We start from the raw sequence: 21128 nt of genomic DNA, 5'->3' as shown, positions 1-21128 counted from the left end.
AGGAAAGTGATGAGAAGTGGCAGGTTGGGACCAACTTGGTGGTGTAGTGGTTGTTCACTCACTCCACTTGAGTGGGCTGGGGTTCACGGGTTCAGATCCCAGGCACAGACCTACATCAAGCCATGCTGTGGCAGCATCCCACATACATAAAATAGAGGAGGATTGGTACAGTGACAATCTTCCTCAAGCAAAAAGAGGAAGATTGGCAACAGATGTTAGCTCAGGGCCAGTCTTCCTCACCAATAAAAAGAAAGAAAGAAAGAAAGAAATACCGTTGATGGTTGATCAACAGTGCTGATGATTGGAGGGTACCCATTCTTGCATGTCCGTGCTAGCTCCAGAGCAGCTGGAATGTGCTCTTCCATGTCAACAGATCAGAACCAGCTGGACAGGGTATTTGTCTTTGAGAGGTTCGAAAGTGGCAGACACGCATTATCACTCCTGTTCTTTTAGGTTCACATATGTCTACTCCTCGATACATATGTATTTGGCATTGGATTATCATACACTATCATACCAACTCTAATCACGTTATCTCATATATCATTGTGTGAGTACCATGAGATTTGATCACTCATCCTCATTGTGTCCACTTACACCAAAGTCATGAAACTATTTGGGGCCATTCAGTGTCAGGAGTGCAGCAGCCCTAATGTCAGGAAAGACAACAAAACGTGTCCCAAATGGAGATTACGTCACTCTTATTTTTGCCTTTTCAGATTGATGGGTCAAGACTCTTAAAACTAGAGACTCTAACAAGAATTACTGGCTCATCATGTAGTTTATTCTATTTAGTTGACATGTAACTGGATTTTGAGTCCTGAATGCTTCTTGTTGATTGGTGCTCTACGAATTTAGCTGTATAGCAGAAGGGTTTGGTAGCTGTTTAGAATGAGGCAGAAGAAAAATAAAATGAATAAAATAAAATAATGTGCCATTATGTTTCACTCAGTGTAGGAAAACAACAATATGTTGTAATGTCATTTCTGGACTGGGAGGTTTTGCCTGTATCAGAAGTAAGAAATTGTTCCTAGGTCCCACACAGGAGCAAATACCTGTCATGGATAATCTGCATTGATGGTCATTCTTTCATATCGTTACTCAACTTGTGCCCAGCTGAAATTCTACCACTTTATTGAGTACATGGCAGATATCATAAAGACATGTTTCCTGCCCCTGTGTAGCTGTGATGTGTGCCAAAGGGCCTATGGCAGACAAGTATCAGAAGACACCTATTTGGTGCTCTAAGAGGTATAAAATGTGAGGATCACTGTGAACTGTTGGGGTGTGGTGAGTTTTTTTGCCCATGCTCCTGTGACCTAGGGTTGTGCGATGGGGTGAAGGTATTCTGTGTCTTCCGCGGTGGCAGTGGCCATTTGTAACTCCAGTCCCAACTCCATCCACAGTGTAAGCTCAGAAGACACCATTACCTTGTAGTCTTGTTGGAAATACTACAGCCCGAGGAAGAAATTAATGATGAGTATTATCATGTCTTAGAAATAAGAAAAAGCACGTCACATGGACATGTACAAATTGGTGAGGGAGATGCAGAGAAGGAGGGAAAAGCCAACCTGTAGGTGTTTATTACAACTGAAGATAAGATCGGGGAGTGGAGACCACTGATGGCTGTGGTTGGCGGGGACCCCACATCTGGGGCCTTTAGCTCTACAGCCCAGAAGCTGCTGTGTCAGTAACTCAGAGATGATCAGACCCTCCAAAAGTAATTTACCCTTTATAAGTTAGAATGCTAGTCCTTTAATTTGGGGGGGATAAATCAAATTGCTAAGTGGATGGGATATTGTGTCAACAGGTTGGCAGATTTTCCTCATAAAGGAGAATTCTATGCAGAAAGCTAACTAAAAACACATCATGGCTTGGTGAGCGTGGACTTTTCAAAGCAACTGTCCTGAATGAGCTGACCGTAATGATGGGTGACATTGACCTTGATGCTCTGGAGCCAGATGTTTCCATCTGAAAACCATCTAAAGAGAGCAAGAATCATCTTAGATATCTCTTACACAGGGCATTTCTCCTGCAGATTTGACACTCAGCTTCTGGACTCAATGCTGACCGTCTTTCCCTACTCTGTTAAACACCATCATGATGGCAGCAGGTGTTTATTACCATGGTTTTGCCATCACATCTTTGCCTCAGTTGGAAGGAGCAGTGAGTGGTGTGCAGAGGGAAGTAATATAGTAATTCCCTTTTACATTGACATTGTGGATCTCTGTCTTGGAGTGATTGATTAGAATCATTCTGTTGAATATTCCTAATTTGGAAGCTCTCGGTTGTGCATGACTTCTGTCTTTTAGAATGGTGCTTTCCCCTGGCATGTTTCTAAAACTAAGAATGAGCAAGACGTCTGTGTGTGCTAGGGCATCTCTATAAGCCTAGGTAAGGCAGGGCAGAAACCCAGAGGGAGAATTGTTTTACTTCTAAGAAAAATGGCATATACATAGCAGGCAGAGTCCTTATTCTAATCACGGTGACTTTACAAATGGAATCGGACAGGGTTATGAAACTGATCTTGAGGAGGGTGGCAAAGCATGTGGACAGGTAAGATATGTTTTAATGTAAAACAATGCATGGTATGTATTAACAAATTAGAGTTGGTTAACTGTGTTTTATTGTTTGGGACATTATTGTCCAAGAGACTGGTAAACATAAAATCAAAAATTGTCTTTAATTAAAGAGTTCATGTAATCGACCGTAAGGCGCACTTACAGATATTCCGTATGTTTTCAAATATAGTCAGTCAGTGGACAAGCTGGCTCTCTGAAAACGGGATCACACTCAAACTATGTGTAATTATTTTATGCTTCAAGTCCAGGCAATCGTTTATTAAGGAAAACAATCAGATGTTTGTGAGAGGTTAAATTTTTTGCATCATAACCAGACACAATCCTTTTACCTTTAAAGCTGATTAGAAGTTATCTTAAAAGAAGTTTATCTTTTATAGTGAAGAAATGTTTTGATATGCAGACACCTTGAGGCATCTAATATTAATCTAAAAGCAGCTAAAAGATCTGTTCACCTCTAGCTGGAATCCTTTTATTACTACTGAGAGCTACATTCATTAAACCAGCCGAGAATGCCCTGCTTTGTTTCAGAGGTAATTCTAAAACTCCTGGTAGGTAATTAAATTCCTCAGTAAATGTTTGGCAGATGCTGCTAATAAACCCAGCCCGAGTTACCACTGGGAGGGCTAATGCGTAAGAAAAGTAAACATGTGTACATGAACAGCGAGCCCGTGCCTTTTCATGCTAAATGTGGTTCCCCACATCTCCTCTGATTAGAGGTGTGCTCTGAACAAGCCGAGACGGGGCCATGCCGAGCAATGATCTCCCGCTGGTACTTTGATGTGACTGAAGGGAAGTGCGCCCCATTCTTTTACGGCGGATGTGGCGGCAACCGAAACAACTTTGACACAGAAGAGTACTGCATGGCCGTGTGTGGCAGCGTCAGTAAGTGGACCTTCCTCCAGCCTGGCCACCTTTCGTCTTTCTCGCCACTGATTCTGCTCTTTGTAACAGATTGGTTTTCCTGGTTAATGGGAATGGGTCTGTTGCTACCACTAACCACATTTCTGTCAATTTCTCTAATTGCCGGGCGTCTCCTCCGGTCTGTTCAATCGTGAGCGCACATCTCCCTCTTTCTCTAATAAAGCATGGCCACAGATGTGTTCTTTTACTAGCTGTGATGCATACGTCTTGCAATCTCTAGGGTCCTCTGAGTGCTTCTCCTTAAACCAAGCTGGAGTTGCTGCTTTGTTTTCTCGGCTGTTTCTGCAAATGTATTCTTATGTGTTTGTCTGCGTACATATGTGTTCGGGTCTGTGCATGTGCCACTTCGTGTGCAAATAAGGTTGACCACTCGAAGCCTGGCTGATGGAGCTTTGGTGGACTGGCAAGGCGGATTGCTATGATGAGTACTTTTAAGTTATTTCATAATACGTGACTTTTATTGTGGTGGCGAGGGAATGTGATTGAATTGAGCACATGCATTTCAAACGCCACAGGGTAGAAATGACCCCATGGCCCCTGAGCTCACACATAGACATTTGCAATGTCGAGTTTTCATATCTTCTCTTGGAAATAGATAGAAGAAAAAACTCAACATTAGAAACCTTCCATGACATAAGGCTCAGGGAATATCATTTTCAAAGGCTCCTCTCTTGAACTTTAAGCTTTTCATAACTCTGGGGGATAAATAAATGAAGTCATGATGACCTAAATTTGAGTTGAAACTTTTTCCACAGAAGTAGTTCTCAGGAGGCGATGCACAGACATATGGGGCTTCTGTTCTTCACAGCCTTCCACGCTAAATTCCCAATTTTATTTTACTTTATTTTTTATGAGTAGGAAGTTTGAACTACTCAATTTCTCAACTTGATAAATTAAAGATAAAACAATAATTGTGTGTTTCTTTTTTGAGCGACTCCTGCCTTTTCTCCTTGTTCTTGTGAGAGTGACAGACACCATTTCCTCCCTTGGATTCCTAGGAATTAGATGAATTGTTTTCCGGTATGATTATAGGATTATGCAAAACAGCAAAAGTACCTGCATCATTAAGACATTCTATTGTGAAGCCCAGTATCTAAGTGGAATCTAATGGAAAAGTTCCTGTTGGTCTCTTGTGTAAGCCATGACTCCACTCCGAGCCTGTGAGAACAGGTGTAGGAATTGGTAACCCCAGGGGCTTCTTTTCTGGCTCTGATTGGATGATTGCAGCGTCTAGCTCGAAAGACTGCTTTCTTCAGTTTCAAACAAAGATGTTAATTAGGTCAGGTAACATGGAAAACAATAGGCGATTCTGTCGCCTGGAGCCTCTTGAACAAAGGGCTTTTGTTAGAGTGATTCTAACTGGTTTAGCTGCTGGGGGAGATTTCCTGGTAGATTTCCAATTTTTTTCTCCCTTTCCCTGACTTAGATTTAGTTTTGGGAATATAAATATGTCTATGTGTATGTGTATATATATGTGTGGTGTGTGTGTGTGTGAGTGTGTGTGTGTGTGTATAGATATATATAATAAAAAGAGGGTTTTTAAAAATTAATAGCAATGACGAATTTGCCTCGAGAATCAGAAATTACCCCTCCCCAAAAAACCCCTACTACTCTCCCCACTACTCACACCTTCTCTGTTTGATTGGTTTGATTTGACTTGGGCTGGAATCAAGAGCAGAGGGCACTGCAGGTCAGATGGAGCCTCTGGGGGTGCTCTTGATGGCACACACTTTGTTGAGAGATTTGCAGAAGGAAGATGCTCCCAAGAAAGGTGTAAGGGCAAGCTGGGCAGTACTTCGTTTCCAGGAAGGTGTGTTACAGAATAATGTATCAAGAAGGCAAACCTGAGAGGCTGAAGGTTAGTTAGAATAGTGGACAGATGTAAGTGGAGAATAAATCCTCAATAAATAGAGCCCGAGGCCGTACCACGAATGTGTGAAGCGAATAGAGATGCTGTGAACAACAGATGGATGGGAATTGGTGATGCTTGGGACCAAGGAGGGAAAATAGGAGCAAGAAATCCGTCAACAAGGCACTTGGATGTACTGTCGGAGACAAAATATCCAGCATCCTAGGACGTCGCTGTGGAAATAGGTTTATATGTTTACTCTGGTTCCATGCTGGGGCCAAAACTCAGGATATTTGTTTGGTTTTTGTTGTCAATTCAATCTTTTTGTTTCTGTCTTTTCCTTTGGTCAATGGAATTGTGTGAGTGAGTTTCACCCCTCATTCCCATGTTTCTATTTTTGTTTTTAGTCATGCTCTCTTATTTTCTCCATAGTGTCCCAAAGTTTACTCAAGACTCCCCAGGAACCTCTTCCCCAAGATCCTGTTAAACGTATGTTGTAATTCACTTGAGGGAGGGGAGGTGTACAATGCATGGCTGGATTCTAACTCCAGCATCATCACCTTCTTTGCATGGTTTTGTGTTTCTTGAACACCTGTCTTTTAATAAAATGTTTATTTTCATTGCCTTACTTGTAATTATGTCTGATTTTGCCAGATAACTTCAGATGTCAGGCTAAGAACATCAACTAAGCTTCTATTTCTGATCAGTTTTTTTTATTTATTTAATGTGGTTCTATAAAATACTGTATATAAACGTTAGTATTGTATTTTATTTGGCGTCACTATTTTATTTCCTAAAGCTAACAAGATGCCACGATTTAATGAGAGGCCATGTATATAAGTGACTTGTTTCCCAGAAAAACATTTAATATGCATGCATTGTACTAACTACATGGACTAATGCATATGCACAGGCTTCAATTATGTGTCTTATAAGACAGCTGTTATGCTTTAGGAAGTGAAAGGTCACTATTAGAATTCAGGGCTACCTCTTCCTCCTCTCCCTGACTGTACACCAGTGGACCAAGATGCCCAACTTCTGATTTTATCATTAAGATGCAGAAAAAGACCTTCCTGTAAGGAAATGTTATATCAACCTACCTTACAGTTTCTGTGCTTTGTGATGATTTCAGTTGGCAAATCAGTCTAGCTTGGTTTAAAAATGTGGTGTCGAACACACAAATACTCATCTTTAAATTTGGATTATAACCAGAAATAGATTTATCCGGTATTAGGTTAGAAATGATATATACTGTTGCGGCTCGTGGTTGCTGGATGAAGAGACACGGTTTCAGTTATAGCTTAGATATAATGAAAATTAACATTTATCCATATTAGTCTGAAAAAATCTAGTCTTAAAATTGATGAAACCATTTATATGTTTTTTTTTTAAAAATTAAAGGATAGTTGGAAAATTATGTAATTTGCAAAAGATTTCATCATAAACCATAAAATTTTTAATGGCCTCTTTATGATTCAAATTCATTAAAATTATGTATAACATTTTGAAGGATGTGGTTTGTACCACAATAAACATGTTCCCTGCGATTATGAAAAAACTTATTTTCTGAGAACATTGAAAGTGTGGCAAGTGGGCAGACACAGAAGTACTCGGAAAAACTCTAGATATTAGAATTGATAGTGCATTGATCTGTGGGAGGTGTTGCATTTTATCAGGCATTTTCACAGATCATTTATTTTTCTCAGAACTACTTTGTGGGCACTTTCCTCATTTCCTTTGTGCATATAACAAAATGAGGCTTAAAGAGCCTAGTGACTTGTCCCCAGCCGTCAAACGTGGCAGGACCAGATTTGAAACCTAAATGATATTGTGGCTATGCTCCACACTCCAAATGGCCAAGAATTTGGTTCTGACATTGAGGTTAGGAAAATGATATTTGAGGTTTAGAAGTACATCATAAAAATACAGAAAATAGTGGAAAGTGGACAAAGAATATTAAAAACGTTTTTTCCTAAATACCATGAATATAGCATGCATCAATAAATTAAATGTCTTTCCCACCCTTTTACAAAACAATAACTATTTTTACTTTGTTTCATTTCATTTTAGCATACAAAAGGATTTTTTTAATTTTTGTGAATTAATAGAAATGAGCATCATCATTTGATAAATTTATTTTCATGAAGTACTTGCTTCCTCAACTCTTCCAAACAGACACTGAAAATCTCTTGTCATTTTCTCTTTCCCAGTAATTTTCTCAATCTACTTGTAATGTAAACACCTTTCCCTTCTAGAATGGTGAGGTGATTTTGGCAGCTATATTTTCTTGTCTACCTACAGAGACTATTCAATCATAGGAAGTGAAGGGTTTTGCAGTGCTCGTACAAACAGACTGGAGAAAGTCTATAATTTCTAGTTATTTATAGCCTGTGCAGCTATGCTATCTTATTTATAGCAAAGCTGCACATTTGAATTGAAAAAGCCATGGTCATCTGGAGGTCAAGTGCAGATCGCAGACGGGAGTCAGAGAAAATGAACCAAGCTAGAAAGGAGAGCAAGCCCGTTTGATTGGGCAACTTGTACTTGCACTCCGCTCCTCCACCAACCTAGGTAACCAACCTAGGGCTAGTTGGAGGATATCTCTTTTCACAAAGGTGGGTGGTTTTATGGGTTTCTCAATCTGAGTTGCTTTTAGTCAAGTAATATATGTGAAATGAGATAGAAAAAGCTCTTCAGTTAAACTGATATAAGATTATATATATGGAGAAAATATGTGATAGTCTGCTTTACAAATACAATAATTTTCTTGTCAAGACATTATTACAATTACACATTTCTAGATTTTAAATCTTTGTCATAAAAAAGCCAATTTTGAGTATTGCAATTTTAAGGGACACCGATTTTTGTTTTGGTTTTGTCATCATAGATAAGAACCTAAACCACAAATAGAAAAGATAGAGACATGAGGCTAAGAGCTTTCATTTTACTCATAAACTTATGGATTTGAATCCTTTAAAAAAATCCATTGCCATTTGGGATAAAGTATCTTGGGAGACCTGAGTTGTCTCTGACATTCATTTTGTGTCTGCCCATTTGGGTTTAGGACAATGCAAAAGTTTCACATTCATTCTGCCCAGTGTAGTGCTTTTGAACAGTAAAATTGCTATGTAAATATTTATTGATTGTTTCAAATATGAGAGTATGATAATCTTTTCTTTCATCTCAGAAGGCAAACAGACCAAGTCCTTAATGGCATTTCATATCACAAAGAGCATCGTGCCAATTTTTAGTCAGCTGACTGCGCCAAGGGGTCTGGCCAAAGAGAATGACAAATGACCCATCTTTGGATCCTTCACTTGCAGTGAATTATGACACAAACAACATCTAAACCAAGGTCTTTCAACCTCAACAGTAGTGACATGTGGGGCCAGATTGTTGTGAGTGTTGTCCTGTGCACGGAAGATGTTTAACAGCCTCCCTGGCCACTACCCACCAGATACCCGTAACAGCACCCTGGCTGTGATAACTAAAAATGTCTATAGGCTTTGCCAAATGTACCCTGAGGGGCAAAATCACCTTTGGCTGAGAACCTCTGATCTAGACTAGTAGTTTGCCCACATGTGATTCAGAAATATAGCTAAGCTGGTGTAAATAGGTAGACTTTCCATAAACTTAGGGCATGCTAAGGTGTTAGAAGCCTCCAATTCTTAACATATGTTTAAGAAATTGAATTCTTCAGACCACTATTCTAGCTCTCAGCATTTACAAGTTAAGGCAGAAGTTGCTGTTGCTCTTCTGACTGCAGTATTAGAGGTCTCTTCGATTTTCTGCTCTAACGTAAGTGCTGCTAGAGAAGCAGAGAATAAAGCAGCAGTCCCCTGGGTTGGAAGTGCCTGGTTCACCTGTGTGCCACCCTGTCCTCTGTCTGCTTCACCTCAGTTTCGTGGAATCCCAGCATATGCTAAAGAAGGACCATCTGTGGAGAGGCCACATAGCTTGCTACACAGCTTACTTGGGCATCGAGGATGTATTTTGGGATCATGTTTATGGCCATAGGGTCTCTGCAGAGGTTCAAGTCTAGCCTCATGCAGGATTGGGGAAGGGGTGAAGATTGATTTCTGTTCCCATCAGAATGGCCCAGATAGAATAGAATAGAATAGTACACTTCCAGAGAATATACAAAGAATTGGGACATATCAAATAAGACCAAACCACCACCCCCAAGGTCTAAGATTGTTGCCTCAGAAGCTCACAGTTTGCAAACTGTACATGACTCATTGTGTGACTTTTGAATGGCATGTTCCACCTTAGCCCCAGAGTCGTCATATCCTGTCATAATGCCAAGGCTATCTTGTCTTTGGCCAGAATTGAACCATTGTTCTTAATCACACTGTACTTGTTCTTCCAATTGTGCAATAGCAAGTATTAGTTCCCGTTAATACATTCTCTTAACAGTAATGGAACTGATATTTTTATGAAACTGCCAAGCATTATTTAAAACAATTAAAAGCATTAAAAGATGTGGTGGTGCATTAAATTACATGTCACATCAGTGCCAGTAAAATCTATTAGATTGGCAAGTATGAGAAGCCACATCTTTGGTATCCAGAAATGATCAGATAAAAAGAATGGCTTTTTCCCCTGAGCTATCATAGTGAGAAACCCTAAGACTGAAAAGAATTGATTTGCTCAGCAAACTAGCATTTAAAAAAAAAATTTACTAAGGACAGTAAAAAAATGCTCATTGTATATGTGCTTTGCTCTTTAACTATTTCCAAGAAGAGTAAGTAGATAGTTTAATTAAAGGGTCAGCAAAAATTTTCCATACGAGGCAAGATCGTCAATATTTTAGGTTTCACAGGCCATGTGGTCTCTGTTATAAGTATTCAGCTCATCATTTGTAGCATGAAAGCAGCCAAAGACAAGAGGTAAATGAATAGATACAGCTATGTTCCATCCAATAAAACATTTGTTTACAAAAAGAGACCAGTAAGCCATCCCTTGGTTTAAAAAGCTGTTACTTTTGAGCCCAGAATATGCTAGTGCTAAGCTTGTTATTTTGAGGGACACCAGCAAAGTAAACCAAATACCCTGCTTTCAGTCACTTGCCAGTTTTGTTGATGAGATGAGACGAGACCCAAGTATGTGATGGAATTAAACAATAATATAAAATGAAATATACAAGTGTGGGAAAAGATTGCTGTGAAGGGCCAGAGTAAAATGAAATTGGTTTTATCCTTAAGACCTCCATAGAGGTTAACAGTTACATCTGGCTTTTACGGCCACAATTTCTATGAAAGTGGGCAATATTGAAGATTTTGACTTTTTGAACTCATCTGTTGAGTGTTGAGCAACTGTGACAGGTCATCCCTTTATGATCCACCATTAGTGAAGTTGAGAGTAGCTTCCGACAAATTGACAAAAAACAATAACTGAAGGTTAAGACATTCTAGATGCCAGTTATTATTGCTGTTGCTTCACGTATGTTTTTTAGAATCAGACTTGAAGATGCTTTTAAATTTTGGTGCATAGTGCTATGTAGGATCTAGATAGTAATAAAAATAACACCAGCATTTATTCTTTCACACTCATTTCATGTATTTCACAAAATTCCCACATCAGTACGTGTCCATAAGACATAAAAAAGAAATGTAGCTTGACTAGAGTAAACACAGCATAGATTACATTTTTACTACCTTATGTCCGCACATCGCATTGATAGTCTGCCAACTGTGATTGCACTGACTATAAAATAAGTGTGATCAAGGACATGTCAGGGGAAAGTGTCTTTGTTCTTTTTTTTTTTAAAGAGTCTGATACCACATTTAAGGGTCACAAACTTTATTTTCACAGTATAAATGGCTCCTCTAACTAGGACTCAGAGTGATAAATATTTGAGTTGAGAATCCATTAGGGATTTCAATTATTTTGGAATGAGAGAAATGGAGAGACTTTTTTTTTCCTTTTCTTAAAGTTAGGGTTGCAGTCTGCAAGCTCTGCCATGTTTTGAGATTAAATTTTCACATAAAATCTTTCTTTACAGGTTTGTATTTCACCTATATATAAATTATCCTCATTGCCACCTCTCATATAAATCATAGCCATTTCAAGTGACAGTATTACTAGCTCTGTAGAAAATAGCATTTTCAGTGGTAAGGCCATGACTTATATAGGTCTTAATTTACTTTCATCTTCTGTTGTCAATGCTATAGAGATAAATTGCCTTTCTGCTGATGAAAGGAGACTAACCAAGTGTTCTTGTTAGAATCTAACAGTATATCAACTAAATGCCATTCACGGGCCTCTATTTAGGGAACCACTCTGCCTCATGGCCTGGTGTAGATGGTCGCAGTTGTTACTGTTTGAAAGCGAGGTTATTCCTCCTCTTGCGTCCTGAACCCATTACGACTGTAAAATTAGTCACCCTAGAGATTGAGGAACAAATATCAAACAAATATCAAAATGATGGGAGCAGTTTTTCACGATGTGTCTCTTTTTGACTCCACACTCTTGCTGTCTTTAGTGTGAATATGAAATGCACTAGTATGCAGTGACTATACAGTCAGAATCAAAATGACTATTTGGTGCACATACAGTTAAATTAGCTGGTATCTCTGATACTGAGATCCTCCAAATGGGCAAGAAGAATGATTTCTACCACATTCTGAAGATAATACCAGTTTTCACCTTGTTTTGAAGTAAATTCCCTAAAATTATGAAGTTTCCTCAGGGGAAATGCAAGAATGGAAATGTTGCTTTGGCCTCATGTCCCCAGTGATGGTGGTGTATGAGATGTTGGATCCAGCACCAGGACTTTTAATGAACAGAAAGCAAACCTGCTCCCCCCACCCCCAAAAATAGAGCTTTGGCAGGTACTAAGAGAGTAGATACCATGTGAAGAAGAAGTGCTCTGACAAGCATTGGTGCATCGTTATTAAAACCGAAATGAACCCTCACAGATATGTGAAAACAATGTCTCCCTTAGTATTTGGTCACCTATGGTTTAGGTAACAGAGTTTTGTGAGGAGAGAAAGAAGTGGGTCTGTGATCCTTCTCTTGCTGGGGTAGGGGTGGGTGTCATATGTGGGGACCTTCCACGAAAACTCTTCACCACCTCCCTGCTGTTTCTCCAAGCCACCCTCATCTTTATCTTTTACTCTTAAAATTGTCGCTTAGCACACAGGGTGATCCTTTTAAAACACATCACTCACATTTTTCCCCTCCTCAAAACAACCCACAGTGGCTCCTCACAGTCCTTACCCGGACTTCAAGCCCCTTCTTGATCTGTCCCCCATTTTCTTTCTGCCTCTCTTACTACTCTCTCCCTTGCCTCTTCAGCGCTGGCCACACTGACCTTGCTCGTTCTGGAATTTTCCAGGCTCATTCACCTCTTAGGGCCTTTGTACCAGTTTCTTCATCTTCTTGTCATGTTCTTCCAGCAGATAACTGGGAAGTGGGGCTTCAGCTCTTTGTCTAAATGTCACCTTCTCAATTAGACCAGCCGGGCACCTACTTACTACTATAGGCTCTCTGCCCCCTTCCCCAGCAGTCCTGTTTCTTCTTAACCCTGCTCTCTTTTTCTTTTTCTCCATAATACAAATCATGTTGTAACAAAGTGATTTATCATTGTGTTTTTGCATGTGTGTGGTGGTTGTTTTTCTTGCTAGAATATAATTCCACGAGGACAGGGTCTTTGTTTTGCTCCTTGGTGTCTCCCATACGCCTCACGTGTACTAGGGGCTGTAATAGTTGTGTGGAATGGCTGAGTACAAGAATGAACACGCACACACAAGGCAGCAGGGTCTACATCCGAGCTGCTGTCTCAGCTTCTCACTTATCTCTGACCTCCCAGGGTTGCCAAAACAAAGAATGAGGCTTATATCGAAAGCATTAGTCATCCAGAATGCCAGGAAATTTTTGGAAGTGGAATGTTCACCTTGAGGCAGTAATGTGCTGTGAATTGAAACTCCTTTTCTGTTGCACTTTCTCATTTGGTATTACATTTAGACACCCATTCTCAGTATTAAAAGGTGTACATCTCACTTGATTCTGCGAGCCTGTTAGGAGACTGAACTAAGAAAGTCAACATGAAGGTTATTTGAAAAGTGAAAAGCCCATAAATGTGATGGTGGGAGTACCGCTCATGACTTGGCAGCTTGAGGTCAAAACCTAGAGCTAAAGATGTTTAACCCTGAGTTTTAAGTCTAGTTTTCTGCAGAAAGGTGAATATGCCGAGGGAGCTTGCTTGCAGAAGGCATGAATGAGCATGTTGGACTGCAGCAGGGGCTGAAGGCAAAAAGATCATTCAAGTTCACGTTCTGTGGGCTCTTTCACCTGACCCCTCTTTCATGACCCTGCTTCTGCTGAACATCGGTTGGAGGTCATTTAACAAATAGCATTCAGGGCAAGGACAGCCATTTGATAGAAAATAGGCTGAGAGACATCATAACAAAGCATATTTTTTGCCAATTCATGTTGTTCATTAGCAAAACAAAACCCTTTCCAGTGCCCCGGACATGTTAATGAGTTAGCCCTTTACTGCTCTAAATATTAACTTCAGAGCCTCTTCGTGGTTTACCTAATCCTAAATTCAGACTCATTTGTGTGTGCCTGGGGATGTGAGAGTGACTATGTTAAATGATAGTATTTCCCCTCTATGCACTATATGGAATAGGGTAATTTTCTCTTCTCCCACATGAAATGAGAGCACATCTGAAGTGCCTAGCACAGTAGATGCTCATGAATAGATGCTATTATTATTTGGCCAACTTGGAAATCTGAGCCCACATCACAGGACCTAAGGAACCTCAGAGGTGTCTCAACAGGATAAACTACTTTGCAGTAGCTTGAAAACAAAGCAAAAATAAACCCTCCTAAAGCCAGTTTATTCCCACTTTCTAAGTGGTTAAAATGACCTGTGTTTTAAGTGACCTGTGACATACAGCTTCCTGTTCCTTTGTACCCTAGAACATACCTTGACATTCCTTGAGCCTCTTATTTCCCAAAAGGAAGCACCTTGAAAGGTAGGGACATAGGGCCCAGGTTTTCTCCCCCTGCCCACCATCCTCATTATCATGTCTATGGCCTACCATAGACTTAATCACAAAATGGCAGCCAGTCTTGGTATGACGGTGTCTTTAGGATGTAGGAATATTAGAAAAATAGAAGCTGAGCTATCTGTACAAACTCCTCCTTAAAATATGCTGCCCTTCCTCCTCACCACCTGCAGGGAAGTGATAATGAAATACCAAACTCAATTTAAAATATCAAGAGGTACCATCATTCTCTCCTTGACTGGACAGTGCTCTCGTTTGCTGGTTGGTATGACTACAGAAAAATGTCACTCACTCCTGCGAATTGAGATGGAGGGTTAGTATGAATGGCTAAAAAAATTTAATTAAAGATTAAAACAGAGACAGCTGCCCTTAACGTCTTCAACTGGAGGAAGTACAGAGGTCACTAATAAGGATTTACTTGAAGAGAAGCTTTTCTTGCTTAAATGGGATAAATATGTAATGTAGTATTTGTATTTATTTCCATGTGCCTAAAAAAGAAGGTTTAACACTTGAAATATTCTTAATCCTGTTAAACATACCTCACATGCTCATTTCTTTATTATTATTTTATTCTTAACATTGCAAAGCTACATTTCAGTTTAGGCCAGTGAGATTACAGTGACTCAGATTTTAGTGTTTATCTCTTTTAGCATAACATGATAGACAATACTTGAAAATCATAAGAGTTGGAGAAAACCATAAAATTTGCAATAAGAGTTGCATTAAAAGAGTTGCAATAAAATTTGCATAAGAGTTGAAGAACCTTCCTGCTTGTATAGTGACTTTTATAATTCCAGTTTTCCAGGGAGGTGGCCTGCCCTGGTTACGACACTTACAATCGGATGGCTATTTGTATCTATGAATATCACCCTCAACATTTATACATTTTCATTTGTTCGAAATGTAAAATATGGTTTGCCTAATTTTGTCATTCTGCCAGGTTATACTATGCCAGAAGAATTTTAACTTGTTCTCTTTTGAGCTGTACCAGTAAAGATGAAAAAATGATTAAAACCCTGGGAAGCAAATTTAAAATGCTAAATACCACTTCCGTTTCAAGTTGGGAAAATGATTCCGTTAAAAATACCTCCATAGTTATTTGCTTCAGTTTATGCAGAAAAAAAATCTACCTTTGATTTTTTTGTTTTTTCTACAGAAAGGATTTTAAATTGGAAATTATTGTTCAGTCTTAAAAATTAAGGGTTTGTTTTCAATTATTTCAGCCTTTTATGTGTGTTATACCAAAGATTTTCTTTAGAAATCCATATTTTCTTATAGGTGGTACTACATGGTCCTGTGTGTAGTTCATTTTCAGTGGATTTGAAATAAAAGGAGCTCATTTTTCCCGTGTTTAGCATAAGCGCTAGATTTGAATAGGATATAGTAAGCAAAAGAGTCAGCCTTGATGGTCTCATGGTTAAGATTCACACTGCGGCCCGGTTTCTTTCCCAGGCAGGGAACCACATCACCCTCTGTCAGTTGTCATACTGTGGTGGCTGCCAGTTGCTGTGATGCTGAAAGCTGTGCCATTGGGATTTCAAATACCAGCAGGGTCATCCATGGTGTACGGATTTCAGGGTCATCCATGGTGGACGGATTTCAGCAGAGCTTCCAAACTAAGATAGACTAGGAAGAAGAACCGGGCCAGCCTCTTCCAAAAAATGGACCCTGAAAACCCTACGAACAGCAGCAGAGCATTGTCTGATACAGTGCAGGAAAGTGAGAGGATGGCGCAAAAAGACCGGGCAGGTCCCACTCTGCTGTACACAGGGTCACCAGGAATTGGAATCAACTCCACGGCACTAACAACAAAAGAAGCAAAGGAGGAGGGAAGACTGCTAATATGCATGAAGTACCCTGTGGGCCACACTTTCTGGAGGGTGACTAACACGTGGTGTGGCATCTCGCTTTCTCCTCATTCCTAGTAGGTTGTCATGTTATCACCACCTGATAGGTGAAGAAACTGGAACTAGAAGAAACTAGAGTACTTAAGTTGCTTGCCCTGGGGCACAGCTAGTCTAAGAAAGACTAAGATCAAGATGTGATTCAAATCAAGTTCATCTAATTGCAAAGCTTGTGCTCTTTGCTTCCTTCTCCCTTTTGCTGCTGAAATACACTCTCCCTTGTCCACTACACAGAAGATGGGAGCAGATGTTTTTTGATTTGCATGCCCTGTGCCAATCCCAGACCAACTGACTCAAAATCCCTTGAGGGTGGGGGAGGGGAGGGGCGGGCACACAAGCATGTTAAAAAAAATTCTAGGAATATACCCTTCCTCCTTCCTTCCACTTGAAAGCAACATCTGGATAGACATCTAAACTGTTTGGTTTTTTTTTTAAATAATTATAAACAGTGATTGAAGTAAAAGGGAAGAAATCAGAATGAATGTTTCTCTTTAAAATTAAACATATTATTTAATTATGTAACAAAAAAGCCTTCCAGTTTTGGTTCAAATCTTGGAGCCTCTGGATAGGTAAGATTCCAGATGTTTTCTTGAAGCATGTGTAAAAGACATTTGCATTAGAGTTTAGTTTCAAAATGACTTAGCCATAAATTCTTTTCATTCAAATCCTCTTTGGGATATTCTATCTCAAATATAATACTCAAATAATCCAATAAGATTATTGGAGAAGAATACTTAGGACATTGGTGATAATTGAATATTCTTTTGAATAAAACACTTAAATTGATTTGACCTGAGAATATAGTGAAAATACCTAATTTCATTTTTTTCATTGCCCTGCTTTCTTCTTTAAATCAAAATCTGTTTTTCTATTCATTTTTTTTTAATAAGCTCATAAATGCTCTGAATTCTCACAAGTCATTACTGATCTTTTGGAAAACTGCTTGTATAGACATTATAATTCACTCAGTTCATGAGTTTAACATTTTTGTGTTATAGTACAAGCTTCAATTTTGTGGGTATTTGTTTCCACATAATATAGCAATATATGTTGCAACTCAGTAATATTGCTCAGCAGTGTTAGGAGAATTCAAAATAGAAATCACTTTCTTTTTGACAGCTAGTATAATGACTGGTTGACTTGCCAAATCTGTGAAGGCAAAAAGGTCTCTTTGTGATTTCAAAAATGCATTTATTGACCTTTATGAGTCTTTTGGTAGTGTTTCAAAGACTTTCTCACAAAAGATGGCTTTGTAATCAGCTATTTAAAATGTATAATGTAGGATTTACCTTTATTCTGAGGTGCAGTTATTCTGCAATAAACTAATTTTGAGATTTCTTAGGTTTTTGCATGAATCTTAAGGTTTGATATTGGTGATACCATCATTTTCTTTCAAGATTACAAAAATTAATCTAGCAAAGTATAGGGATTTGGAGCAACATGTCTGTTTTAAACACCACTGTTTTTGCTCTATGCATGCTTGTTTCACAGAGAATTTGAAGTACAATACTATAATCGCAAAATGGACTGTTTTCAAGATTTTCCTTCACCCTGCACTTTCAAGATTTCCTTCACCCAAGGGGTGAAATATATATCCTTACTGTGCTGTGAAATGTCTCGTGGTGTTCTCTTAAACAGCATTAACATCTTGTATGTGCTTCTTTCCTAAATTCTTTCTTCTGGAACAAACAGAAAAATATGGCTTTCTTTGAAATGACTGGGTATTCTGTTTCTCTTCTCAAACCTCCTTCCTTTCTACTTTATAGTTCCTACAACAGCAGCCAGCACTCCTGACGCCGTTGACAAGTACCTCGAGACCCCTGGAGATGAGAACGAACATGCCCATTTCCAGAAAGCCAAGGAGAGGCTGGAGGCCAAGCACCGTGAGAGGATGTCCCAGGTAAGTGTGGTTCTTCCATCCTTCAGCCCTACAATATTGGAAAATCTGGACTTGTCTCTGCCTTCGGGAGTCCCAGGGGCCTGTTGGCTAATGAATGTCTATGGGTGGGTGAGGATCTTTAATTTTATCCAGATGTTTAAAGACATAATGTTTTAATTTTAAATGTTTGCTGTAAGGGTACCAATTTGGGGTTTTCTGCATCCTCCTTGAGCATGCCACCTAGGAAAAATCCGAGTATAGTAAGTATAGTAGGATTTTGTCAACACAAATTAAATTATGTGTACAACATTCTCAGTGGTTGTATTACTCTGTGTCTAGGGTAGTCTTGTAACCAGGATGTTGTAAATTAAAATTCCTTAAAATGTTCTTTAGTAGTGATGTATGTGTGTATTAAATACCAAATTATTCTAACTTTGAACCTAACATGTCTACGCAGCTAATTCATAGGAACTTAAAAAGCAAAGTGAACCACAATGATCATTTCATCAATTCCCATAAATGATAGATAATGCAATAGCAGTTCAAGAGATCGGCTTCGCACCCCAGAACAAAGCCGTATAAATAACACAGACTCGGCACTTGGAACCCAAGCCTTTCTTGCTCCTAGTACAATACTCTTTTCACTTTGTTATGCTGCAAACTTTGTTTTTATAAAGCCAGTTCTTTGTGAAACAAGTTGACCAATAACTTGTGTCCAAAACATGGCTAATTTATATATAATACTATCAACGACAATTTAAGCTATGCCTTCTACCAGGTGCTGGATGTTGTATTAGAGTTAGATAATACCGAGAATTTTAGCCATTTTTCAGATTCTTCATTCATTCGTTCAGGAAGTATGTATCTAGTGCGTATTTGCCAGTCACTGTTCCAACTTGCAGTTTATGCACTTGAGGATGAACGTGAAAAAACAATAGGAAAAGTCAGATTTAAAGAAACATAAGTGAGTGAATGAAGAAAGCTTTCAAGTTAAAGTCAACCATTCTTTTTTGGCGTTAATATTCTGTGAAAGTATCAGAAGGTGTGATTAATTTGCGTCATATTTAGCATAAATACTTAAAGGTTCTCATGATAAACATTAAACACGACTCATGAAATAGTCTGCCATGTATTTTTGAAGATCGTAAGTCTTTAGTAGATTGCGTTAATCATATCTTTTTATTTTCTGAAGACTTGACATCTGGGACCTTACTAGCCCTGGAGAGACTGCTCCTCCAGGGTTAGTCAGTTACTAGAGGTAGCAAATGAATGGCCTGCGAACACACCTTTCCTTTACAAACCCACCAATCCAAAACCCATACTCCCCAACTATCTCCTTTATCAGGCTCTTACATTCTGGGCCACTATCTACCTGCCCTACTCACCGCAAACCAGATACTAGACAACTCAAGACAGCCCTTCTACCCCAAAGCGCACCAAAATTATTCAAACTAGCCAGTCCTAAGCCTGCTTACTCTGCCTCGCTCGTTCCTTCCTGCAAAAACCACAATAAAGACTCCTGTCCATTTTCCCCTCACTCCCACTGCCTCTTGACCAATTCTGGTGCTTACCCTTGTGTCCCCCTGTCCCTCCCATGGCATGACCTGCTACCTCCTCTTGGGAAATCTAACAAACTGTCTTTTCAAAAGTAGTCCGCTCCTGATCCCTTGGCCTCAGCATACCTGAATAATAATAGAACCAATATTTTAAAATGTAGGACTATGAATGTATCTAGAAACATACAACACAATTACTTTTTTGTTTTGTTTTGTTTTAAAGATGAGTAACCACAGTACTTGAATCTACTTGGAAATAAGAACATTAAGGGCAGGGGCCAGCTCCATGGCCGAGTGGTTAAGTTCGTGCACTCTGCTTTGGCGGCCCAGGCTTTCACCAGTTCAGATCCTGGGTGTGGACATGGCACTGCTCATCGAGCCCTGCTGGGGTGGTGTCCCACAAGCCACAACTAGGAGGACTCACAACTAAGAATATACAGCTGTGTACCGAGGGTCTTTGGGGAGAAAAAGGAAAAATTTTTTTTAAAAATATTTAAAAAAAAAAGAACCTTAAGGGGGAAAAACCTTTCATAATACTTTGGCTCTGGAATATAATGTGCAGTTCTAATTTCTGTCCATGATGAAAACTTAAAAGAAAGTTGAACTAGAAATCTCATAGAATAGTTGAGGTTTCACCTAAAAGCCAATTCTTTTGAAAAATGGGACTTGTCATGAGGAAAGACACAAGCTGATAAATAATCGTGGTTAAGAAAGCATAGGATGACTATGAGTCCTACTTATTGCCCCTGCAATGATGTCTTTTAAACTTAAATCCTATCTCAGTACTTGTTTCTGAAGCTTTCAGAGTCATCTCACTGCTCTCAAAATCCATTTGTGGGACAACGAAGTCCAAAAAAAGAATAATAGCAAAAATAAACACAATGCTTAGCTTGGCATTTACGGTGCCTACTCTCATACTCCAACCACATATTCCATGACTCCAGTCCTCTTGCTTCCTCTCCCACCTCAGCTGCTACCATCATCATATCGGCAACATTAAACTGCTGTTCTTGTTCAACCACCCCACTCAGCGTACGCTGAACTCATCTTGGACTTCTGTTTGCTCTCTGCATTGACTTCTGGAAAGATCTTACCAGTCTTCTTCACGTTGGCAATCTCACCCATCCCTTATACCTCACAGTTCTCAGAATGGGACAGACGGTCATTGCTCTTTTCATTTATCTCAAATATTTGTTCCTCAGCTTTATTAGTGATTTTTTGATATATGTCTTATCTCTCCACCTGGATTTTAAACTTAGTCTTTCTAAAATAGCCTTTCTAGTCCAAAATAGTCTTTCTAAAATAGTCTTTCTTTCTTTTTAATACAAATTCAGAATGTTTTTTCCAGTATATTTTGGTCATTTTGATCCTGAGGATACTGATTTCAGGGGCTGGCCTGGTGACGCAGCAGTTAAGTTTG

The 21128-nt window shown here is 39.2% G+C and overlaps 1 protein-coding gene across 7 annotated transcripts in view; it reads left to right on the top strand.

Annotated features, from left to right (window-relative positions):
- APP (amyloid beta precursor protein) overlaps window positions 1–21128 on the top strand; it is a 254504-nt gene that overhangs the window by 152999 nt on the left and 80377 nt on the right. For 3 of the 7 annotated variants that reach the window (XM_003364174.5, XM_003364172.5, XM_070252098.1), the window contains exons 7-9: window positions 3297–3464; window positions 5785–5841; window positions 18040–18173. In XM_003364174.5, coding sequence (XP_003364222.1) covers window positions 3297–3464; window positions 5785–5841; window positions 18040–18173 — 359 coding nt within the window. The remainder of the gene's footprint in view (window positions 1–3296; window positions 3465–5784; window positions 5842–18039; window positions 18174–21128) is intronic. The other 4 variants (XM_003364176.5, XM_001499850.6, XM_003364177.5 and 1 more) reach the window with 2 other exon arrangements.

Source organism: Equus caballus, chromosome 26 (assembly GCF_041296265.1).
Source record: "Equus caballus isolate H_3958 breed thoroughbred chromosome 26, TB-T2T, whole genome shotgun sequence".
In the NCBI taxonomy this organism is placed as follows: Eukaryota; Metazoa; Chordata; class Mammalia; order Perissodactyla; family Equidae; genus Equus; species Equus caballus.
Note: the sequence above shows the minus strand (reverse complement) of the source record. Positions and strands in the feature narration are given on the sequence as shown.